The 26,808-nt window shown below is 38.3% G+C and overlaps 1 protein-coding gene across 1 annotated transcript in view; it reads right to left on the reverse strand.

Annotated features, from left to right (window-relative positions):
• Positions 1 to 5,423, reverse strand: part of FAM241A (family with sequence similarity 241 member A) — a 42,476-nt gene extending 37,053 nt beyond the window's left edge. The window contains exon 1 of the mRNA XM_027062658.1: positions 5,071 to 5,423. Within this exon, the coding sequence (XP_026918459.1) occupies positions 5,071 to 5,226 (156 nt within the window). The 5' untranslated portion in view covers positions 5,227 to 5,423. The remainder of the gene's footprint in view (positions 1 to 5,070) is intronic.
• Positions 5,424 to 26,808: the final 21,385 nt, after the last annotated feature.

A 26,808-nucleotide genomic window follows, 5' to 3' on the forward strand; every position in this document is an offset into this window, starting at 1 on the left:
ACACACATACACACATGAAAATATTGGTGGATATTTAACTGATTGTAGGATTAGAAAGAATGTTCTAAACAGATATAGACATGTATATATTATGTGTGTGTGTGTGTGTGTGTGATTGATGTGTATGAAATTACTAAAATAAATTCCTTTAGCTAATAAAAATTTAAAGCATTTCTAAATCAAAAAAATCATAAACAAAATTATAAAGTAAATTGTAAACAGAGAAAATATTTTTAATCAATGTGAAATAAGAGATTAACACCTTATAATAGTGTCAAAAAAGTTCAAAGAACGTGATTAAAAAGAAATAAAACTGCTCAATAAATATATGAAAGGTTTAGTAAACCTCTCTAGCAAGATCTTACAACATAAGATAATTTTGGCCTACTGACTTGGCAAAGATTAATCCATAAATTATACTATTCATTACAGGCATGGATGGTTTCCAATCAGTGCTCTCACACACCAATACTGGAAGTGTACATTGGTGTGACCTTTCTTGAATGCAACCTTTTAGAATGTTACAAGAAGCTTCAAAGAGTTTGACTCATTGACCTACTTCTTCCATTTCTAGGAATCTATTGCACGTTAGAATGTTGAAGATTTACAAGCAAAGATTTTCATTGCAGCATTTTTATAGAAGAAAGTTTAAAACAACTTAAAAGCACAGTAGTTGAGAAGTGGACTCTTAGACAGCCCTAAAAATAGTTTTTACAAATAATTTTTGATAACATGGGAAAATTACACAGCATGCTAAATTGTTGAAACAAGAAAGCAAATTCAATTACACTAAAACATGCTAAAAAATATATGTGTGTATATATACGAGTATGGTAATATGTGAGAGAAAAAGAGAGAGGTAAATGTACTAATACCAAATGTTTGAGATATATTTTTTTTTTAGTGTTTGATATTTTTTAACAAAATGTTACTCGGACTGGGATGTTAAATGTTTTTGTCTTCTTCCTTAGATTTTTTTTTATATTCCTACATTTCCCAGAGTACATTACTTTCACAATCATAAAGAAAGATCTTAGAGCTAAAGATAATGTTTCTAAAGTCAGTTGGAGGATAATGGGATCTCTATGCTCTAGGAGGTAAGCAGGGCCATCTTAGGTTATTCAGGCTGTGAACTGCCACATCTGAAAGCAGATGCTATTCACGCTGTAAGCATCTAATAAAAGGACTGGAGATGTTCAGCCTTTCAGCTATGCAGCAGATCAGAGACTCTCTTATAAAGAGCCACCTGACGTTCACAGTCATTAACATACTTGAATCATCTTTCGTGCGCAAAATGAACACACGTGGGATAGTTACACCATGTCCCTTTAACCCCTTGGGCATTTTGCCTCTCTCCCTTGCTTATCTCTTAGATGCCTGACTCCTACTTCAAGCTTGACACAGTTGCTTCATCTAAAGGACTCGTTTTATTCTTTCCAGTGGAGGCCTCCTTTGTCAATCATCCTACCTGGAGAGACTCAGGCCAGAAGGACAGAGGAAACTTAGTTTCCTCTCAGGTAAAGCGGCATTTAAGGACAAATAGTAAAAAAAAAAAAAAAAAAAAAAAAAAAAAAAAAAAAAAAAAAAAATGCTGGGACAATATCTTAGTTATTAGGAAAATATCTATATTAATACCAATATTTCAGTATTACATGTAATAATGCCAAGATATAGATAACATTCTGAGCTGGTATCACAGGATGAGCCAAAGATAGGATTTGTATGGTTAAAGGTGCTACAAGAGCCTTCCAACTGAGGGAAGGGCATGAGCCTTTCAGCCAGAAGTGGAAAGAAAAATCAGTGAAGGAAAGGATGCATGTGGAGGAACCTTTAGCCTGGGGAATAGCTAATGGAAGAAATCTGCTTCATCAAATTATCAAGTAAGGGCGAAACTCTGTGAGGAAAATAGAGACAGGAAGGAATTTCATACAAAAAAATTAGGGACTGAAAAAACTCACTGAAAGAGCTGAAAGAGCAAAAGTCAGGCGCCTTCTGGAGGTACTGTGTTCAAGAGCACACACACCACCACGGCCTTGATCCAGATAGAAAGGCGCCTCCATGGTGACTGCTGCCGCCACAGCCACTGATGCTGCCAATTGTCTGTCCCTCAACAGCCATAGGACTAGGACCGTGGAACACCAAGTGAGTGTGCTAAGCAGAAAAGACACTAGGAAGGTGGCCTCTGCCTCATTTCCAGCTAATTAGTTTTGGTTTTGTTTCTGTTCATATCATTGTTTCTGTGGAAAAATTCATTTTCAATTCCAAATCACTAGTTTACAAACCAAATTTTCAAAAAATTCTGTTTGTAATTTGGAGTCCATGTGCCCTGAAAATAGCAAACACATACCATCCCCTAAAGAAAAACTAAATGAAACAACTTCTTAGGATATGTTTTATAGTCACAGAAATCATTTATCTCTCCCTCAAGTTTTTTTTTTTAAGTTTATTTATTTTTGAGAGAAAGAGAGACAAAACGTGAGCAGGGGAGGGGCAGAGAGAGAGGGAGACACAGAATCTGAATCAGGCTCCAGGCTCTGAGCTGTCAGCACAGAGCCCGATGTGGGGCTCAAACTCATGGACCACGAGATCATGACCTGAGCCGAAATCAAGAGTCAGATGCTTAACAGACTGAGCCACCAGGCGCCCCATCCCTCAGGTATTTTTATATTGGTGGTTACCATCATTAAAAGGGAATGCATAAAAATTTAAATTTCATTGGCAGGACTTGAGAAAAAAAAAAGAAAAGAAAACAAGCTTGGCAATCATATTATCAATAAATGATTTATCACAAAAGCTTGCTTCTTACACCAATGGGTTGTGTTGCCCCAATTTTTCATTCATTTTTGGTGTCTTGATAAGAAGTTGTTTTTTTTGGTGCTGATATAGGGGTAAGTGCATATCTCAAGTTAATTTTCAATTACTAGGTATGTAGGCTTACAGTACAGAAATATATCATCTAATAAAATATAATATTTCCAGGGGCACCTGGGTGGTTCAGTCAGTTAAGCATTCAACTTCGGCTCAGGTCATGATCTCACTGTTCGTGGGTTCACACCCCATGTAGGGCTCTTGGGCTGACAGCTCAGAGTCTGGAGTCTGCTTCGGATTCTTTGTCTCCTGCTCTCTCTGCCTCTTCTCTGCTCACACTCTGTCTCCCTCACTGTCTCAAAAATAAATAAACATTAAAAATAATAGTAATATTTTCAAACATTTCAAAGGAGTACAGGAAAGCAAATTTCCATGACAGGCAATGACAGAAGCAGGTATGCAAAGTGGTAAGATACATGTTTTCTAGGCTACATGTTTCGGGTTTTTTTTTGTTTGTTTCATCCTTTTTCTTTGTACCATAAGCAATTTTGGTAAGACCAGAGATACTGATGACGTGAAATCCACAGAAGTGTAAATGAAGTAATGTTTGACACGCTCCCTTATAATCATTTGAAAATTTACTTTGAGAACCTCAGTCAAATGTACCTGCCTTAGCACCGCCACCAATGGAGTTCCTGTTGCTGTTTTCTTCACTTTTCTAGATGAACAACTAAAGCAAGAGGAAACCAAACCCGTTAGCTACTGAGTCATGGTACCGTTAGAGGGGGGCACTAGGAAGGGAATCAGGAAGATCTCCTAGCGACCAATTATTTGCTTCAGTCACCATGCCATCTCTTATATTGGCATTAGGATGAAAAATTGCACTTCCACATGGTGAGCAAGACTAACGCCAAGGCATATTTTGTATGTGCCACACATTGGTACTTCTGTTTTCTTTATTTTTAAATGTTTTCAATGTTTATTTATTTTTGAGAGAGACAGACAGAGCGTGAGTGGGGCAGGGGCAGAGAGAGAGGGAGACACAGAATCTGAAGCAGGCTCCAGCCTCTGAGCTGTCAGCACAGAGCCCACGCGGGGCTCAAACTCACAGACTGTGAGATCGTGACCTGAGCCGATGTCCCACGCTTAACTGACTGAGCCACCCAGGCGCCCCGGTATTTCTGTTTTCTAAATGCAATGTTGAAATACTAGAAGTTATACTTTATCTATTAATGCATTTGGTGATGACACTGGAGTTTGTGAAATGTGACAAAAAGGACAGATGGAGAAGAATAACAAGAGGGGACAGGCATCAACGGATTGTCCCAACAGTAATTAGGCTGTAGTAAAGGCAAATAATCATCTGAATTCCTGCTCCTTAATGTGATTCCGCAGGTTGGCTTATCTCAGTTATTTTTGAAGGTCTAATTACTGTCTTTGCTGGTGAAAAGCTATCCTCCATGTAATTCAGCTTCTTTGATTAAATTTCTTGCCTAATCTTGAAGACATCTGATATGTTGTAATGCCTATTATCATACTCCATTTAATGAGAACAAATTCAGAGAGTTTCAAAAATTACCCAACTTCTCCTTTCCCTTATGAAAGCTGGACTCTTAGTACTTCTTTCCCTTTGGTACGAACTGAAAGCAGTTTTCTTGCTTTTTCACTTTTAGCATGGAGTTTAGATCTCATCTGTGTTCATGTGAAGAACCTGCTCTTGGAGAGTCCCCGTCAAGATAGCTATTGTAATACTCGCTCCTACACATGCCGTCAGACACTGATTGCACATCTAGAGAAATACACCCACACCTTTCAGAGGCGCTAGGTGTGTGTTCAGAAATGCCAAGATGGAGGGCAGGAAGGGACCAGCTGTCCCCTACCGCACAGCACGGGGGTATGGACTTGAAGTTGAAAAAAAAAGTGTTTACATGTAGGGCTTTGGGATTAGTGACCGTTATGGAGGGTACTTCCCCAGAGCCCTGGGCGCCAGCCCGAGCCTCCTCTGCCCGACAGCTGGGGAAGGGCCGCGCTGACCCCGGCAGGCACGCGATCCCAGGGCACCGGCCACACCGCTGGCGCACGACCCCGCAGTCCGGCCCCGAGCGCGCCGTCTAACCTCTCCTCGGGGAAGCTCTCCCGAACGCTGCGGCCACCAGCGCCCCGCGCCGAGCAGAGCACAGGCGCCGCCCGCCCGCCCACTTCCCTCCGCCGCCGGGTGGGGCTCGGGAAACCGGCCGGGCCGCGCCACCCCTCCCCACTCACCTGCTCGCGCTCCGCCAGCGGCCGCTGCCCGCGCCGCCGCGGGCTCGCCCCGGGCTCCCTCTCCGTCCCCGCCGCCGGCCGCTCCGCCAGTGCGTCCCCGTTCTCGTCGCGCTCCCCGCCGCTGCCGCTGCCAAGCAGCTCCCCGGCCGAGCACATCCCGTAGCCAACTCCCGCCGCCGGGACGGCCGCCGGAGGGGCCAAACGTGAAACGCCAGGCAGCGGCCGTCAGACGAGGGCCGCCCTGAGATCGGCCGCGCTGCCACAGACAGGAGCCTCCCGAGCGCGCCCCGCCGGCCAGGGTGCCAGAAGTACCAGCCCAGCCCGGCCTCTCCTGTCACCGGCTCGCCCCGCCCAGGCCCCGGCCCCGGGGGCGGAGCGCACCCGGGGGAGGGGCCACGACGGGGGGCGGAGCCAGCGGGGGCGCGCGCGCGCGCGTGCGACCTAAGACGGGATGTGTGCGTGTTGGCGCGCGTTTGTAAGACTCTGTGTGTGTGTGTGTGTGTGTGTGTGTGTGTGACTATGTACATTAGCAGACTATGTATGTGTGTGAGATTGTGTGAGAGTCTGTGTGTGTATGAGATTGTGTGTGTGAGACTGTTAGAGGGTGTGAGAGTGATTATGTACTACATAACAAATTGGAAGAGATTGTATGTGTGTGACAGGGTGTGTATGTGTGTGTGAAAGTGTTAGGAAAGGAGTGTGTGAGAGAGAAAGTGTGTGTATGTAAGAGACTGTGAAGGAGAGAGCACGTGTGCGTTTGGGTGTGTGTGTGACACACAGTCACGCTCCAGTGGGGTACCTCTGTTCTTGCGTGGCCCTGGGGCTGTGCCTGGCTGTGCTGCTGCATGCCTGTCCTGAGTAGCGGTGCATCCTGTGCAAGTAATACACACTTCTCTGCCTCTTTTGTTCCTTTTGGCTCCCGTCTTGTATCTCTCTGAAGGTCGGCGTCTTTGTCTCTGTTAAGCGTTTCTCTGTTGGTTGTTGGAGTCTTGGGAGCATTTGGTAGTGTATCTGCCTTTGTGTATATTTCTATAAATGGGCAAGAATATGTCTGTCTCTTTTAGTGGATGGTAAGGGGGGTACAACTAATTTATAAATCTTTTCCTTACTACCTGTGATATTGTGATTTATAATAAATAATACAGTTGACCCTGGAAGGACGCAGGGCTTAGGGACACTGACCTGCACAAAAATTCATGTATAATTTTTGACTCCTCCAAAACTTAATTACTAATAGCCTCGTGTTGACTGGAAGCCAACACAAATAGTTGATTAGCATATTTTGTACATTATACATATTATATGCTGTATCCTTACAATAAAGTACACTATAAAAAGAATATGTTACTAAGAAAATCATAGGGAAGAGAAAATACCTGATAGTACCATAAAGAATCCACAGATAAGTAGACCTGCACAGTTGAAACCTGTGTCATTCAAGGGTCAACCATGTATTTGGTTTTCATCCCAATCTGGTCACAAAGCTCCTAAAACCTTGGAATTTCCTAAGTGGGGAGAGCAGTAACGTGTCTTTTGTTATGCTAATGAGAAAACTTTTGGAAAGCCCCTAGTTAAGTGTGGGTGGGGGGCTAGTTGCCAGGATAATAGACCTGGTAATTAGAGGCTTAGAACTTTTAGTCCCACCCCCTGAACTGGAGGAGGGTAGAGAGGTGTTGGAAGTTGAATCAATCAATGGTGGTCAATGATTTAATCTATCACGTCTAGATAGAAGCCTCCATGGAAGCCCAAAAGGACAGAGGTTCCGAGAGCTTGTGAGCTTGTAAAGATTTCGATTTGCAAGGTGAGTGGTTCGCACAGAGAACATGGAAGCTCAGTGCCCTTTCTGATATATCTTGCCCTATGTACCTCTACATCTGGCTGTCCATCTGTATCCTTTATATTACCCTTTACATTATCCTTTATAATAAGCTAGTAAAAGTTCCTCTGTGTTCTGTGAACTGTTCCAGCAAATTAACTGAAGTGAGGTTGGGGTCATGGAAACCTCCAATTTGGAGCCAGCTGGTCAGAAGCGCAGGTAACAACCTGGACTTGCAGTTGGCATCAAAAGGAGGGCAGTCTGTGGCACTGAGCTCTTAAGGTGTGAGCTCTGTGATCTTATCTTCAGGTCGATAGTGTCAGAACTGAGTTAATTGCTTGGTGGTGTTAGAAAACACATATTAAACTACCTTACCCATTTTGTTGAAGGGAAATCGATGAGCATTTAAAAACAAATTTTATATCTTTTATCTGTTCTTTGAGAAAATGATAGACTATTGTATAGATAAAATATCAGGCTATTTGTCAATGGAAAATGATACGCCTATGTATGGAGAAGAATAAGAGTTATTTGGGATCTTCTATTAAAATGTCTTCAGGCCCAGAGAGGGAATTAAAATAGAAACTTAAAAGGCTTAAAAACTTACTTCCTGTTTTTGGGGATCAGGACTATAGAAACTAGAAAATATGCCTTTGGATATCACAAATTACAAAGAAAATGAATTTGGTTTATTTCTTGTCTTAAAAGCCTTTAAAAACCCAGAAGAAAGTATTTAATATTATATATATAATCAGAAACAAATGTCACCATGGGAAGCCAAAAACATTCCTGATGGGCCTCATTGCTTTTCTCTAATGACAACATTTTCATTCTTGAAATTTTGCTTTGGCTTTTAGTAGTGTTTCTTAAAGAAAGTGGCCTTATGTATTTTTTATGAAAAGCTTTATGATTATATACTGGGGCACAGAGAGCATCAACCTTTTATTGCCAACTCTTTGGAGCTTAAAGCACATGTTGAGGTTCTCCCTGTTTCTGTTTGTGTCTGATAATGTGATAAATCAAGCAGCTATGCACTCTTCAGTCAGGCTACAGAATGAACAGAAATTCCTTAAATGCATGAGGACTCAGAAGGCACTGCGTATGTATAGCAGAGCAGTAAAAAGAGTAATATAGAGCTTAGTTTTGTTCAACTTGAGGGTCAAGTCTTACACAAGTCATTTAGTCTAGAATATACTATCTGGCCTTTCAGAGATTCAGGCTTCTTGGAGAATTATATTCAGTCATTTAACAAGTATTTACTGAAAACCACTAGGCATTCGGCCCTAGATTGAGATCCCTACTCTTAAGAAGCTTCCATTTTATTCTTTTTCAAATTCTAGTCTGCTTATCTGGCAAAAGCCAAGAACTTCCACCAGAGGCTGGTCAGAATCTTCTCATTCTTGCCCATAACTGATGTTACAATGTTTTCTTAGTGTTGTCTACCTTTCATTTAGTGAATGAGTTTCCCTTTGACCTGTGAATCTTCTGTTCATAGAGACTTCGGTCTTTCCTGGAGATTTAGGGAATCACTTCTTTAAAAAAAAGTCTTATAGTAGCATTTTGTGAAAAAGACATTATTTAGGTTATATCACATATAACACACTTTGATCTATACTTTGATCATATTGGGGAGGGCTACTTTCACTGGGCTGCAAAATAAGGATAATATACATATAAAGCTATTATTGCCAGTTTCCCATGGCAAATATATTTGCTATTACCTAGACAACTATGACATGTTGGTTTCAAATTGTGTGTACTTTAGTTGTGATTTTGTTATTGTATTTATCTTGTGTTTTCCCGGGAAATAATAAGTGGCAAGAAATTGATGCCTGTCTAAGGAGTAGCCTATGTAGTACAAATGTGTCTTGTGCAGTTGCTGTGGGAACAAGGACTTTTAATCTGTCACTTTCACACCTTTAATGTCTTATTTTTTAATGTTCTTCCACTCTTTTTGGATGTCTTTCCAGAAAGAAAAATGAACAAATCAGAGTGATCTGCACTCATTCAGCAATATAATCTTAGAAAAACAAGTGCAGTTATTTGTGAAAACTTCATTTTTAGTTTGTTTTTCACATTACTGTAATGTTAATTTATGTTTCCTGTGTTCTAATTTTTGCTTATTATATGATTTTTTATGTGCTTTTTTGTTTAGCAGAGCCTTCAGTATGGGGAATTATTTTTGAGATGTTTGGAATCTTACCCAAATCCCAGGCAAAAGTATGGTTTCTGGATTGATATATATGAATTCATTAAAAAAAATTTAATGTTTGTTTATTTTTGAAAGGGGGTGGCGGGGGAGAGAGAGAGGGAGACACAGAATAAGAAGCAGGCTCCAGGCTCTGAGCTGTCAGCACAGAGCCTGACATGGGGCTCGAACCCAGGAACCATGAGATCATGACCTGAGCTGAAGTCAGATGCTTAACTGACTGAACCACCCAGGTGCCCTGATATATGTGAATTTAAAGGAAAAGGAACTTATTTGAGAACACTCACTGTCTTTAGCATTCTTTCAATTTCAGGAAGCTCCATTGGAGAGATGTTGAAGCAATACTTGCTCAGTGCTCTCTAGCATTCCCAGAGTCCACTATGAGTCAGAGGAGGAGAAATTTGTCCTTCTTCTTGGAATTAATTTTTAAGCTTTCTGTTGTTAAAGAACAAAATTCAACCAAGTAGATTTTAAGGATCTTATTGGCTTTATTCAGAAATTTATGAATTGAGCAGCATCCAGCCTACTAGTTGGAAAGGAGTTTCAAAGAATTATTCAATTCAAGAGAGTTCTATAGACCAAAGTGAGCAGGAACAAGAAAGTTATACTGGGCATTTGCTGACTGGAGCAAAGGGAAGTTTGGAGCTGGGCTAGGTAACTTGTGTTGTGTAGGCAAGTGCTGACTGGTTGATCTAGGCCTTCGTTTCTTGGGAGAGGCAAGCATAGAAATTTAGTTAAGGTTTGGTTTGCTAATGTGGGCCTTAGTATGAGTGGACTCCAACTAGGGTCTAATTTGGTTACCTTAACACTGTTTTATTCTCTTCTGGTGTGACTTTGCATCTATATGCACTGCTGAGTTCTTTCCCTACAGTAGGAATGGAGATTAAGAGTTGTGTTTTGTTTAAAAGAAAAAAAAAATTGAGAAGGCTATCCTAATTCACTAGTAGAGGGGGGAAAAAGGACATGTAAATAATTATACAGTACCACTTAATATATGTTAGCAATTTTTAAAATATTGAATTGAACCTAATATGGATAATGCCTTAGGGGAGCGATTAAACTCAGCTATTGCCATTAGCACTGCAGACTGATAACATTTTTTTGGCAGTACATATTCAGCACCATAAAAATATCCACACCCTTTGGCCCACTAACCCCAGATCTAGGAAATAGTTCAAAAGGGGAAAAGGCTGTGTATATAAACAGGTTCACAGTAGAACTATAGTGAGGAGTTCAAAGAAGCCTAAATGCCCTGCAGTAGGAAAATGGCCGAGTAAATATGATACACCAACACAATTGTATGTATAAGGTGTTAAAATGGTAACAATGAAGATTATTTATCAGTGTAGTAAACATATTTAATATAATGCTAAGAGAAAAAAGTACAGCTTAATAGTAGCAGAGCCACTCAGTAAGCACCGCCTTGCTCGTGCATGCACTCTTGCTCTCAAATGAGTAAACTTAAAAAAAATTAAAAATAATCATTTTCAAAGATTTGTATCTGTTTTCTTTGTAAAAGGGGATGGCTGGCACCCAAAGTCTGGTTGATTCAACTTCATAGCTGAAAGTTTTATTACCTTTTGTTGAATAATTTAGTTCTTGAATGAGTTTGGATCTTTTATTCATGCTGTTCTCAATAATTTAGAATCTTAGAGTTGGAAGGAATCTAACCGGCAGTTTAGAGCAACCTCCCACCCAGGATAGGGATCCCTTCTATAGCATTCCTGACAGATGGTCACCCTCCTTCTGCTTGAAGGCTTCTAACTATGGGAAACTCATTACTTCATGATGCCACCTGTTCTGTTACTGGATATCTTTAATTGTTAGAAAGTTCTTTACATCTACTGAATTGAAACTGTATCCTTTTTTTCTCTGAGTATTGGTCCTTATTCTTTCATGAAGTACAAGAAAACAGATTAGTCTTTATTTTCCCTTCAAGAAAGTTTTTTGGGTGTTTTGACATTTTTTCTTTGTTTATTTATTGATTTTGAGAGAGAGAGAGAGAGAGGAAGGGAGGAGCAGAGTTAAAGGGAGAGAGAGAATCCTAAGAAAGTTCCATGCTGCCAGAGTGGAGCCCAACGCAGGGCTCGATTCCATGAACCATGAGATCATGACCTGAGCTGAAATCAAGAATTGGACACTTAACTGACTGGACTGAGTCACCCAGGCACCCTGGGTGTTTTTTAAAAGGCAGTTTTTATCTTCTCTCAGCCTTTATTTTTTTCAACTTACTTATGGACAGATGTAATAGAATTTTTGGATTTTGCCATTTGTTATCTGTACCTACTTCTTGTGTTAACAGTATCCCAGCTTTTTTTATTGATCCAACTATCTCCCACTCTCAGTCTGTGATTTCAGGGAATATGATTTCATTCCTGAGTCCAGGACCAGAGAATATGGCCTTTACTAAGTGCATCAAATGCATTTCACCCTTGTTACCTGCCTTGGCCACAGTGATTGGTTCAAGGGTGGGCACATGACCAAGTCAGGCTGGTCAGGGTCAACAAAATTCAATTCTGGGACTTTTGTTTATGTTATAAGAAAAGCAAAATTCTGTGTACAGGATTGGTGTATGATGATGATATGAACTTGGAACCACAGGAGAACCACCTTACAAAGCCAAGTAACGAAGTGGACCTAGTGGAATACACGACTGACAGAGGAATAATTTTAGCCAGTTCCTCTAAAACTTAAGTTACCCATGTGTGCCTTTTTCAGTTATGTTGGCCAATGAACCTGTCACCATAATGTTCTCTCCCACCCCTAGCCGCCACCCCTGCCAACCCCTTTTCTCATAAGCCATCTTGGGATGGCTTCATCACTTACTAAAGGAATTAGGATGATACAGGCTGTAACTGAGATACAGAAGAAATGAGTAGTTTTGCTGCTATTAGACTGAAGACATTTGGATAGTTCATTTAAAGTCTGGCATTGAATTCCATCATCAGTAAAATGAGCAGGTTGATGTAGAAAATTTTAAAAACCTCTTCCTGCTTTAAAATTGTATTATTTCCATATGACTTTTCCTGCCTCCAGATCTAGCCTGTATGTCTTGGCTGCTGTCCTTTGCATTTATTCCAGTTGGTTAAGTTGTTCTTATTAGAGAGGTTAATTCTCAAAAGCAAAAGGATAGAAGCAGTTTTCTTATCTGCAAATTCCTTTATCACTTCATTTAAATTACCAAAGGTTATTTTCTCCACCCTCCTCGAATTTTAAAAATGGTTTAATGGACATATAAATTGTTCTATTAGTATTCTAAGGCATCTATAATTTTAAGACCCCTTACCCAGTGAAAATTAGGTCTATTACTATTTTGTCTCCAACTTGTTATTTTGAAAGATTTCAAATCTTCAGAAAAGTTGCAGGAATAGTACAATGAATACCAAGAGAGTTTTCTCCCAGATTGGCCAGATGTTAATATTTTGTCCTACTTGCTTTCCTGTGTGTATTTTCCTGAGTAAGTCTGTTACTCTCAATGTATGTTTAAAATAGCCTGTAAAGAAAACTAAGGACTTAAAAAAACCAAAAGCAAACAAACAAGCAACTAAGAACTTCTCAGAGGAGTGCTGCCCTTGCCTGGAAACATTTAGAAGGATCTGGAAAAGTGCAGGTGGTAGAGGCTACAAGCTAACAATTGAGAGTCTTGACTGCCTGAATTCCAATCCTGACTCGCTCTAATCCTCAGTTTTCATATTTGCAATATTTGGGTACTATTGGCACTTAAGTACAAAATCAAAACATTAATTAGTATTAATGTTATGTGAGTAGAACTAATAACATGAGGTGTATGTGATTTTTCATTGCATATGGGAAACCAATGGTTATTTCTGCTTTGAATACAGATGAGCTTGGACCTTGAGTTGGTTAGCTCAAAAGGGAATACAAAAACCTGAAACAGAAATTAAAAAGTATGTGTTTTTGGCTGGGCAAGAAATCAGACCCTATGCTGAACCAGCATCTGCCAATATGGTCCTAGTGGAAGTAAATCCACATAAGGGAAGAAGATGGGTTTCATCTCATGTGCCAGTTATTCTTGGTGACATCCTGGTACACGGTATAAGATGGCATTTGAGAACTTTTTTGGGAAGGAATGACTGCCATGGCAAGGGAAATGTGAGCTATGGCACAAATGCCATCTATTTGCCATCTTTGATTTAGGTATGAAAGACAAAGAAGGCAAGTTTCAGGAATAGGGAGTGACTTTGACAACTGGCAAATAAATGCTACTAAGACTGAGGGAAGAGGAAAAATTAGTAGATTTAAATGAAGTAGTCTATCAAGCCTGTTAGTAAACCAATAATACATGCATATTTCTATCCTAGCAATTACCACATTATAGTAACTCCTTTGTTTATGTGTTACTTTCTCTAATTGAGAAAAGTCTCTATATGTTTCTAGAGAGAAGATCCATTGTTATCCTTTGTGCTTTACCAAGTGCCATGTATGTAGTAGGTACATAATCAGTGTTTGAGCTTATTCATCTATATCTAAATTTTGATTAGGTTTGCATTAAAGGCTTACTCTGTAAAACTCATCCCGTATCTGTGCTCATTTTGAGACCTGCTGGTCTGCTTAGTTTCCTATTAAAAATTTTTGGAAAATTCTCATCTTGTATCAAGTAAGCCAAAACCAAAAAGATTGGAGACATGTCTTATGATTTTGACTTTGTAAAACTACAATTAATTTTATGAGGTCTATACGTACTTTTATATATGTTTCAACAGAACTTTTACTTTTCTAGCATACTGCCTCTTATCTCTATAAAAATGTTATGTCAAAATTCAATTGAGTATAATAGCTATTATTCTATTTGATTGAATAGAAGGTGATAGGGCCACAATGATCTATTGGCCCTTTTCCTCTAATGGCTCAAAAGAATCATTCTCCAGCTGCTGAGCACAGTGGTACACATGATGACACTTATAAATACAATACACTATTTAGGTTTAAATTGTTCAACTCATCTGTGAAGTTCAATTATCAGGGAGGATAAGAGTAAAGAGTTGATACAGGTTGTTAGACATATATTTTCAAATTGCACCTATGAAATGTATGGGCCTAAAGGATTTTTGTAACTAAAATGTACACATTTAACTCTCACACAGATTTTCAGAAATTCATTATGTGCAAAATCAGGGGCCACCCCTATCTATCTATCTATCTGTTCATTTGATAGTTGCTTTTCTCAAATTGTACTTGATTATCTTCAGGTTTTTCTGTGTTAATGATGTTTTGCTGTTTTTTTGTCTCTGCTTCTTAATAACATTTTCTGTATAGAACACAATTAAGAACGAGGAACTAAGCAAAAGGTCTTCTGAGAAACGCTTAAATCTTTTGAACACTGTAGTACCCTACTCAGGAAAAAAAAATGCTGCTTGCGTCTTCATTCTGCTTATTCATAATCTATTCATAATTTTAACAATCTTGGTGTAAAAAGACACCTATGAATCATTTAAGTTGTGTACAGTGTGATTGTGCATGAAATTATTTATGGAGAAGGGCACAAAGAATATTATGAGACCTATTCTCACTTGCTTAAACCTTAAGAAAGCATAGAAAGCATTTATACAGGGGAAGAGCCAAGATGGTGGAACAGCATGGAAGTTTTTTGTGTGTCTCGTGTCCATGAAATACAGCCAGACCAACACTAAACCATCCGACACACCTAGAAAACTGATTGGAGGATTACCACAACAATCTGCACAACCTGAACCACAGAATTCAGCAAGAATTCACCCCAAAAGAAAGAGCACGAAGAAACGACAGCCAGGGATACAACACAGATACAAGCAAGATGTCTGAACCAGAATTTAGAATCATGATAATAAGAATACTAGCTGGAGTCGAAAACAGATTAGAATCCCTTTCTGCAGAGATAAAAGAAGTAAAAAATAGAATGAAATTTAAAAATGCTATAATTAAGCTGCAATCACAGATGGATGCAGCGGCAGCAAGGATGGATGAGGCAGAACAGAGAATCAGCGATATAGAGGACAAACTTACAGAGAATAATGAAGCAGAAAAAAATAGGGAGATGAAGGCAAAAGAGCATGATTTAAGAATCAGAGAAATCAGTGACTCATTAAAAAGGAACAACATCAGAATCATAGGGGTCCCTGAAGAGGAAGAGAGAGAAATGGGGGCAGAAGTGTTATGTGAGCAAATCATAGCAGAAAACTTTCCTAACCTGGGGAAAGACACAGACATCAAAATCCAGGAAGCACAGAGGACCCCCCCCCCCATTAGAGTCAACAAAAACTGACCATCAACACCGCATATCATAGTCAAATTCACAAAATACTTAGGCAAGAAGAGAATCATGAAAGCAGGAAGGGAAAAAAAAAGTCCCTAACCTACAAGGGAAGACAGATCAGGTTTGCAGCAGACCTACCCAAAGAAACTTGGCAGTCCAGACAGGAGTGGCGGGATATATTCAGTGTGCTGAATCAGAAAAATATGCAGCCAAGAATTCTTTATCCAGCAAGGCTGTCATTCAAAATAGAAGGAGAGATAAAAAATTTCCCAGACAAACAAAAATTAAAGGAGTTTGTGACCACTAAATCAGCCCAGCAATAAATTTTAAGAGGGACTTCCTGAGGGGAGAAAAGATGAAAAAAAAATAGAAATAAATACCAAAAGCAACAAAGATTACAAACCACCAGAGAACACCACCAGAAACTCCAACTCTACAAGCATCATAATGGCAATAGCTTCGTATCTCACTCTAAACGTCAATGGACTCAATGCTCCAATCAAAAGACATAGGGTAACAGAATGGATAAGAAAATAAGATCCATCTATATGCTGTTTACAAGAGACCCACCTTAGACATAAAGACAACTTCAGATTGAAAATAAGGGGATGGAGAACCATCTATCATGCTAATGGTCAACAAAAGAAAGCCAGAGTAGCCATACTTATATCAGACAATCTAGACTTTATAATAAAGACTGTATCAAGAGATGTAGAAGGGCATTATATCATAATCAAGGGGTCTATCCACCAAGAAGACCTAACAATTGTAAACATTTATGCGCCAAATGTGGCAGCACTCAAATATATAAATCAATTAATCACAAACATAAAGAAACTCATCGATACCATAATAGTAATACCATAATAGTAGGAGACTTCAACACCCCACTCACAGCAATGGATAGATCATCTAATCAAAAAATCAACAAGGAAACAATGGCTTTGAATGACACATTGGACCAGATGGACTTAACAGATATATGCAGAACATTTCATCCTAAAGCAGCAGAATATACATTCTTCTCCAGTGCACATGGAACGTTCTCCGGAATAGACCATACACTGGGACACAAATCAACCCTAAGTAAGTACAAATATTGAGATCATACCGTGCATATTTTCAGACCACAACACTATGAAACTTGAAATCAACCACAAGAAAAAACTTGGAAAGGTAACAAATACTTGGAGACTGAAGAACATCCTACTAAAGAATGAATGGGCTAACCAAGAAGTTAAAGAGGAAATTAAAAAGTATACGGAAGTCAATGAAAATGATAACACCACAACCCAAAACCTCTGGGACACAGCAAAGGCAGTCATAAGAGGAAGGTATATAGCAATCCAGGCCTTCCTAAAGAAGGAAGAAAGATCTCAGGTACACAACCTAACTTAACTCCTTAAGGAGCTGGAAAAAGAACAGCAAATAAAACCCAAAGCCATCAGAAGACAGGAAATATAAAGATTAGAGCAGAAATTAATGCTAGTGAAACCAAAAAAAATAGTAGAACAGAACAATGAAACCAGAAGCTGGTTCTTTGAAAGAGTTAACAAAATTTATAAGCCACTAGCCAGTTTGATCAAAAAGAAAAAGGAAAGGACCCAAATAAATAAAATCAAGAATGGAAGAGGAGACATCACAACCAACACAACAGAAATAAAAACAATAATGAGAATATTATGAGCAATTATATGCCAATAAAATGGGCTATCTGGAAAAAATGGACAAATTCCTAGAAACATATACACTACCAAAACTGAAAAAGGAAGAAATAGAAAATTTGAACAGACCCATAACCAGTAAGGAAATCAAATTAGTAATAAAAAATCTGCCGAAAAACAAGAGTCCAGGGCCAGATGGCTTTCCAGGGGAATTCTATGAAACATTTAAGGAAGAGTTAACACCTATTCTCTTGAAGCTGTTCCAAAAAATAGAAATGGAAGGAAAACTTCCAAACTCTTTCTATAAAGCCAGCATTACCTTGATTCCAAAACCAGACAGAGACCCCACTAAAAAGGAGAACTATAGACCCTTTTCCCTGATGAACATGGATGCAAACATCCTCAACAAGATATTAGCCAACCGGATCCAAAAATACATTAAAAAAATTATTCACCACAACCAAGCAGGATTTATACCTGGGATGCAGGGCTGGTTCAATATCTGCAAAACAATTAACATGACTCATCACATCAATAAAAGAAAGCACAAGAACCATATGATCCTCTCAACAGATTCAGAGAAAGCATTTGACAAAATACAGCATCCTTTCTTGATAAAAACCCTCATGAAAGTAGGGATAGAAGGAGCATACCTCGAGATCATAAAAGCCATATATGAAATACCCAATGCTAATATCATCTTCAATGGGGAAAAACTGAGAGCCTTCCCCCTACGGTCAGGAACAAGACAGGGATATCCACTCTCGCCACTGTTATTCAACACAGCATTGGAGTCTTAGCCTCTGCAATCAGACAACACAAAGAAATAAAAGACATCCAAATCGGCCAGGAGGAGGTCAAACTTTCACTCTTTGCAGATGACATGATACTCTGTGTGGAAAACCCAAAAGATTCCACCAAAAATTGCTAGAACGGATTCATGAAAAGAGCACAGTCGTAGGATATAAAATCGATGCACAGAAATCAGTTGCATTCCTATACACCAATAATGAAGCAACAGAAAGAGAAATCAAGGAATCGATCCCATTTACATTTGCACCAAAACCCATTAAATACCTAGGAATAAACATAACTAAAGAGGTAAAAATCTATACACTGAAAACTATAGAAAATTTATGAAAGAAATTGAAGAAACAAAAAAATGGAAAAATATTCCACGCTAATGGATTGGAAGAAAAAACACTGTTAAAATGTCAACACTACCGAAAACATTCTATATATTCAATGCAATACCTATCAAACTAACCCCAGCATTCTTCACAGAGCTAGAACAAATAATCCTTAAATTTGTATGGAACCAGAAAAGACCCCGAGTAGCCAAAGCGATCTTGAAAAAGAAAACCAAAGCAGGAGGCATCACAATCATGGACTTCAAGCTGTACAATAAAGCTGTAATCATCAATACAGTATGGTACTGGCACAAAAACAGACTCTCAGATCAATGGAACAGAATAGAGAACCCAGAAATGGATTCACACACATATGGCCAACTAATCTTTGACAAAGCAGGAAAGAATATCCAATGGAATAAAGACAGTCTCTTCAGCAAGTGGTGCTGGGAAAACTGGACAGCGACATGCAGAAAAATGAACTTGGACCACTTTGTTACACCAGACACAAAAATAAAGTCAAAATGGATGAAAGACCTCAATGTAAGACAGGAAGCCATCAAAATCCTTGAGGAGAAAGCAGGCAAAAACTGCTTTGATCTTGGCTGCAGCAACTTCTTACTCAACACGTCTCCAGAGGCAAGGGAAACAAAAGCAAAAATGAACTATTGGGACCTCATCAAAATGAAAAGCTTCTGCACAGTGAAGGAAACAATCAGCAAAACTAAAAGGCAACCGACAGAATGGGAGAAGATATTTGCAAATGACATATCAGATAAAGGGTTAATATCCAAAATCAATATAGAACTTAATCAAACTCAACACCCAAAAAACAAATAATCCAGTGAAGAAATGGGCAAAAGACATGAATAGACACTTCTCCAAAGAAGACATCCAGATGGCCAACCAACACATGAAAAAATGCTCAACATCATTCATCATCAGGGAAATACAAATCAAAACCACAATGAGATACCACCTCACACCTGTCAGAATGGCTAACATTAACAACTCAGGCAACAACAGATGTTGGCGAGAATGCAGAGAAAGCGGATCTCTTTTGCATTGGTGGGAATGCAACTGGTGCAGCCAATCTGGAAAACAGTATGGAGGTTCCTCAAAAAACTGAAAATAGAACTACCCTACGACCCAGCAATTGTATTACTAGGCATTTATCCAAGACATATAGGTGTGCTGTTTCAAAGGGACATATGCACCCCCATGTTTATAGCAGCACTATCAGCAATAGCCAAAGTATGGAAAGAGCCCAAATGTCCATCGATGGATGAGTGGATAAAGAAGATGTGGTATATATGTATACAATGGAGTATTACTCGGCAATCAAAAAGAATGAAATCTTGCCATTTGCAACTATGTGGATGGTACTGGACGGTATTATGCTAAGTGAAATTAGAGAAAGATAAAAATCATATGACTTCTCATATGAGGACTTAAAGGCAAAACAGATGAACATAAGGGAAGGGAAACAAAAATAATATAAAAACAGGGAGGGGGACAAAACAGAAGAGATTCAAATATGGAGAACAAACTGAGGGTTACGGGAGGGGTTATAGGAGGGGGGAATGAGCCTAATGGGTAAGGGGCACTAAGGAATCTACTCCTGAAATCATTGTTGCACGATATGGTAACTAATTTGGATGCAAATTTAAAAAAATAAAAAAATAAAAGTTAATACAAAAAAGAAAGCATTTACACAACTAAGAGCAAAGCAGTATAGAAGGAAGAAATGTTGTAGGGAATTACAAATGAAGTGGTGTGAGTTCAGAAGAGAGGGACATTACTTAAGTTACCTAACTTTTGTACCTACAGTATACATATGAAATAGAAAACTTGGAAGAGGGAAGAAGTACTATATACAGGCATGCTGTCAGCAGCTACTATTGCAATGGATAAATTAACAGCAAGAGAGAACTTAGCAATATTTTAGAGAACAATAAAAACTATTTTAAAATGTCCAGGAGTCACTTAGTGTAAGGTCAACTTTAAGATACTTTGAGGACATCATTGAATAATAAAAGAATCTGTTTTGTAATGATTCATAGTCTTTTAGAGTTCGAAGTTCTCCTAAAGGCCATCTAGGCTCCACATTTTATTGATGACATTTAGAAAGGAAAAGTTACTTGTCTTATATAGTCTTGCTGGTGGGCAGTCATCCTTGCCTCCATTTTCCTCCAATGTTTATTCTGTTTTCCGTATCAATTTTCACTGCCTTATATGAGACCTTCGATATCATGTGCCTGGAATTTTCCCACCAATTTCCTAAGTCCTCTTTCTCCTTTCATTTCTTATCTTTCTTAAATTTATATACCTCTTATCCAGCCGGAGACATCTGACTGAAGTTTAAGTCTGATGGTGACAGCGACTTTATACTGCAACGGCTTTCCACTGCCTGCAAGATGAACTTCAAACTCAACCATTCCTTCCCTACTTTCTACCATCAACTCCTGATATTGTATGTATAATTAGGGGGAGAGTTGGCACGTCACCCCCTTCTCCCTTCTTATTCTCATTCCAAATTCACTTGGCAAATATCTCAACATTTATGACTCACCTCAGATGCCATCTCCTTCAGGAAGCCCTGGCTAAAACAGGAGGTCTTTCACTGTCCAGTGAATGATTTTCATGGCATCCTGTTATTGGATTGACTCATTGTACCATATTTATGTATTTGGCTCCCCTATTTGAATATGAACTCTCTGACCATGTTTTATTCATCTTGATATATCAAAGCCCATTTTAGGTGTTCAATAATAGGATATATTAGATGTCCAATCATTGTGCATTGAATACATGCACAACTATTAGAAATAAAGCTACCTAAATACTAATGGTCAGGCAAATGTTCTTCCTCTTATACTCTTGGTTCATGAGACTGGCTGTGAATCAGAATCACCTGAGAAAGTTTTTAAAAAGCACAGATTTCCGGGCTTTACTTCTACCCCCCAAACCAGAATCTTTTCTCTATATTTCTATGAGGTGTCCCAAGTGATTCTTATGAGTCAAACCTACACCTCATCTCAGATCGGAGTTTGTAAATCATTGCACAGTGTTTCTTATAAGCCTATAAGAAATAAGCACATTTAGGAAGTCAAAGTAATGTACAATAGATTTTAGAAAGATTTGCATTCAAGATGGTTAAATATGTTTTAAATATGTATTAAAGGATGTATTTCCAACTCTCCAAAAAACTCTGCATACCATAATTCATTCACTCATGATTCTGGAGAGACAAGGTTTTAATTTTTATTTACATTACTCAATTTTTTTCTTACTTTCCTAACACCTTTGAAAGGGATTTCATTTCTCATATTAGTTTCCTTCATGTGCCTACAGTGACCCTTGAACAACACAGGGATTATGGGTGCCAACCTCTTGTGGAGCCAAAAATCTACATATAACTTTTGACTCCCCAAAAATGTAACTACTAATAACCTACTATTGACTGGAGGACTTACTGATAATATAAACAGTTAGTATATATTCTAGTTATAGACAGTATATATTTTAGATGTTATATGTTTTATATACTGTATTCTTACAATAAAGCAATGTAGAGAAAAGAAAATGTTGTTAAGAAAATTATAAGGAAGAGAAATTACACTTATAGTACTATACTGTAAAGAATCTGCATATAAAAACTCCATTCCTTCCTGCCTCAAATCTCCTTTTCTAATAAAATACACCTCTTCGACTTTTGCTTCTTAAAACTCTTGATGTTTCATTCATGTGCTCTGTGGGTTTGTTGAGTCCCTGCAATGTTGCTAAAGATTTCCATTTGCAAGAGAAGTGGGTCCTGGCTTTCATCTCGCCATCACATCGAACTGATTGGTTTCTGTGTGTTGTCAGGGAGCTGCTGAGGAGAGGAACTGAGGTGGGTGGGAATTTGGCTGACTCCACAGTTTTCCATATGCACTGTGTGCTCCTCATGCTTGAGCAGGAAGCTGGTCTCCATGGGCAGACCTGGGAGGAGGAGGACAGCCACTGTGTGGGTGGTTTTGAAGAAACCTCCCTCTATTTTTCCTGTACCCGGCTGGTTTTAAGTTTCTGGATAGTGGTGCTAAAACATCCTTCAAGTTTTGCCTTTCATTTAATAGGGTTTCTGACCTGTGTTTAAAGATGCCCTTGATTTTGGACCTATTTTTTGATAGTTTGATAGTTTATAAGTCAATTTATCTCCAGCTTTTGTTGTCTAGTAGATAGACACAAATGTTTATTATTTTTAGCTTTAATTATGTAATTTGGTATATATACAGTGACCTCCAAATGGAAGTTTATATTACTTTCAGCATATCTGTAGGAAAAAATAAATTGGTTATAATTTATGTTAGTATTAAGATTTATGGGAACTTAAGTTATGTACTAGGTGAAAGGCACGAAAAACTTAAGTCCTTTCTATTTCCTAAAGTTTATAGCTTTTAGGTCACTAATATTATAGACTAATTTAATATTTACATCTTCTGATATTATTGTTATTTTTGTTATTTTGCTAGCATCACATATTTGCTTAAGAGATCTCCCATGTTGTTGAGTGCTTAAAATCTCATAGGGAATACAAAGCATTTATACAACTAATAATAAATGTTTTTGAGGTGATAAAACATCAGGATACGTTAGTGGAACATCCCCAGGGTCTTGAAAGTTTTCTATTCTGAAATTTTTTTTTTTTTTTGTTCTGCCTTGTCCTAGACCTAAATTGGCTGACTCATGTAAGGATAGGAGGGCAGTTATAGGCAGATACCCTATGATTGTTAATGTTTGTTAACTGTGTAGTTACTGTATAGTCCTGAGCATATAAAATGGCACAGTCCTGGGGCACCTGGGTGGCTCAGTCTGTTAAGTGTCTGACTTCGGCTTAGGTCATTATTTCACAGTTTGTGAGTTCGAGCCCTGCATCAGGCTCTGTGCTGACCACTCGGAGCCTGGAGCCTGCTTTGGATTCTGTGTCTCCTTCTTTCTCTGCCCCTCCCAAACTTGTGCTCTGTCTCTCTATGTCTCTCAAAATATAAATAAATGTAAAAAAAAGAATTAAAATGGCACAGCCTTCAGCAATTTTAAGTGTTGGTAAAGTGATTCACTTTGGTTATTTAATGAAATGTTTCCCAAATTTTGCTTGACTTTTCCATATATCTTCAGGAAAATCTGCATTATAATCTTGCATGTTAACTTACAATATTAGATTTCAAGGTTAAGATATTTAAATCTATCATTAGGTTTAAAAATCCACTAAGGACTAAGACTTTCTCCAAGGTAGTAAGTAATATAAGGTGGGGTCTTTAAAATGGCATTAGTAGGAACCATATGTTGTGCTAATGTAGCTCCTCAATACTGAGAGCAATTGACAATTTCACGTTTAAATTATATTTTAAGATTTTTAGAGGCACAAGGTGGCTCAGTTGGCTAAGCATCCGACTCTTGATTCCCATGTCAGGCTCTGTGCTGGCAGTGCAGAGCCTGCTTGGGATTTTCTTTCTCTCTCTGCCCCACCCCCACCCATGCTCTCTCTCTCTCTCTCTCTCTCTCTCTCTCTCTCTCTCTCAAAAATAAACAAATAAACATCAAAAATATAATTTTTTTAAGATTTTTAAAAATGCTTCAATAGAATTTGTTTCTAAGTACCACATGTAAAAATATAGAATAATTTTTAGGTTGTCATTTAAAAAATTCTTTCAGATGGAGTCATATCCCTCACACTTGTAGCTATTTCATATTCAAGGATGTAGTCCATTATGAATTATTCCTCAGATAATTGGTCTTAACAGACTTGACATTTTTAATATGGACTAACAATAATTGAATATACTATATTCTCCTGATCTAAACCAAGAGAGTGACTTTTATCATTTACTGTGATAATAAGCAATTAAGGGATGTGAAAGAGGTATCTTTTATGACACTTAGGAAATGCAGTATATATATATTTTTTAATGTCAGGGCCACTGGTTGATAGTTAAGTTCAAAACAGGGACATTACTTGGTAAACTCATTAGCTTTAATTTAGCAATGAAGATCTCAAGCTCTGTAGTCAGACTGGGTTTTGACCTTGGTTCTATCATTCACTAGCAGTGTAACCTCAATCAAGTGTCTAAGTTCTGTTTTCTTCATCTGTGAGTGGGACTAAGATACCTACCTCTTTGTGATAATTACATGAGAAAATACATGAAGTGCTTAGCATAGTGCGTGGCATAGAGTAAATACTCTATACATGTTAGTTGTGTGGTTATCAATAATAATACATTTTTACAATTTATGCTTGAAAATTAGATTTTGGTAGACTGTAAGCATTAGTGACTTTTCATCAATTCAATTTATTTGGCCTTTACAAATATACTGTGATTTTAAGTCTTTTTCTTTCTTTCTTTCTTTCTTTCTTTTTTCTAAACAGGAAGCTTAGGAAACTTTACTTAGAAACATTTCTGATAAAAAGCATTTCCAAATACTCCTACTCCTGGTGAGAAGACTGAGTCCTATAGAATTTAACTGACTTACTTGCTGCAATTGAAATATAAAAGGAAAAGAGATCCATAAATCTGGTCATTTTGTTTTTGTTTTTGTTTTTGTTTTTTAAGTTTATTTATTTATTTATTTTGAGAGAGAGAGAGCATGCGTGTACAAGCTGGGGAGAGACAGAGAGAGGGAGAAAGGGAATCTCAAGCAGGCATCATGCTGTCAGTGCAGAGCCCTGCTTAGGGCTGGAACTCATGAACCTTGAGATAATGACCTGAGGCACGATCGAGAGTCCGACACTTAGCCAACTGAACCACCCAGTTCTTTGTGGAAAATGAAAAAATGGTGTGGTCATTTGGACAATAGAAGTCTGATATATTTAATATTTAATGGTAATGTTTTCTTAATAGATCATGGTTCTGTTGTCTTAGTGTAATTATTAATGCTCCTTTTGCCCTCAAATACAATTTGGACAATACATTATATGATCTTCCACTTTAATTGTATTTGTACAGGCGAAGAGAAGCAACCATCTAGTAATTTGTGGACTGGGGGAGATCCCCAAACAGATTAATTTTTTACTCTGGTTCTAAAATTGGGAAATGACTGGAATTACTGGACAAAAACTCAACACTTTATCTTAATCTTCTGAGTGCAGTTCTCTGGAAGAGGAGTTATTAACTGATGGCTTTGTGAGGATGGAAAGATCTATTAACCTGCTGGAACTATTTGCAAAATGGCTTGAGTGTGTGTGTGTGTGTGTGTGTGTGTGTGTGTGTGTGTGTGTGTGTATGTGTGTGTGTATTTTTCTGGGAAGTATGTCCATATTTTCAAAGGGGGTATTCTCTAATACCCCAAAAAACTAAGAACCATTGCTCCCCACTTTTTTTTCCCTTCACAGGTAACTGGCCCACTCACCCTGCTAACTTTTAAATAATCTAATCCGTAAGAGACAGGAGGAAATTAATTTCAAATGGTGCTTTCATAATGAATATATGTATATACATTTAAAACTCTTTGGTGAAAATTATTAAATTGAGCCATATGAAATGTTGACAAAATTACTTGAATGTGAAGTCCCTGATAGGAGAGCCCACTGTAGGGGAAAAAAAAAAAGCTAACACTGAACAGTGGGTTTCTGAAATGCATTTGGGCCAGTGTAATGGAATTCTTACTAAATTTTGACCTGAGGAAATGGCCATTTCATATGGTTTAACTGATGATCTCACAGGTGAATTTAGTTCAACCACTTGTATTGAGAACCCCCTTAATGAAATCATTGTACAAGGAGCTGTTCAAAGAACATAAATATCAAGTAGACATCTTTCCCCATTTTAGGAGAATTTGGAGAGATTTAAACTGAGAAATGAGGTTTCTATTCAATGTGACTTAGTGATATTCTGACACATTATTCAAGGAAATACAATTCTAATGGGGGAGACAGACATTTAAGTAATATAATGCACAGCGGAATAAAATAAGCATTAAAAAGAGTCTCAAGTAACATGTTGTGGGTACACAGAGGAAAGGCAGATAAATTTTTTTTTTTTAGAGACTGATCTATTACTTTATTTTTATTTATTTTTTTAAGTATAATTTATTGTCAAGTTACCTATCATACAGTGTATATATAGTGTGCTCTTGGTTTTGGGGTTAGATTCCCATGATTCATCACTTATATACCACACCCAGTGCCCATCCCAACAAGTGCCTTCCTCAATGCCCATCACTCATTTTCCCCCTCTCCCCCCCCCAACATCAACCCTCAGTTTGTTCTCTGTATTTAAGAGTCTCTTATGGTTTGCCTCCCTCTCTGTTTGAAACTATTTTTTCCTCTTCCCTTCCCCCACGGTCTTCTGTTAAGTTACTCAAGTTCCAGCTATGAGTGAAAACATATGATATCTATCTTTCTCTGACTGACTTATTTCACTTAGCATAATACACTCCAGTTCCGTCCACACTGTTGCAAATGGCAGGATTTCATTCTTTCTCATAAGGTTGGGTTAGTTTTGATTGTAGTGGAGGAGGGCTTTGTGAGTAGGCAGTGATCTTTTGTGGGGAGCAGATTAACATAAGGACTCAAGGAACTTGACTTGCAGTGTTTTTTTTTCTTATTGGTTATCCTCCTTTTCTGCTCTTGATCAAATTATTTATTTTTTCTTAGCCCTTATGCTTTTTGTTGAAGGGGAAGGGAAAAGTGG

The sequence above is a fragment of the Acinonyx jubatus genome, chromosome B1, assembly GCF_027475565.1.
Source record: "Acinonyx jubatus isolate Ajub_Pintada_27869175 chromosome B1, VMU_Ajub_asm_v1.0, whole genome shotgun sequence".
NCBI classification, from domain to species: Eukaryota; Metazoa; Chordata; class Mammalia; order Carnivora; family Felidae; genus Acinonyx; species Acinonyx jubatus.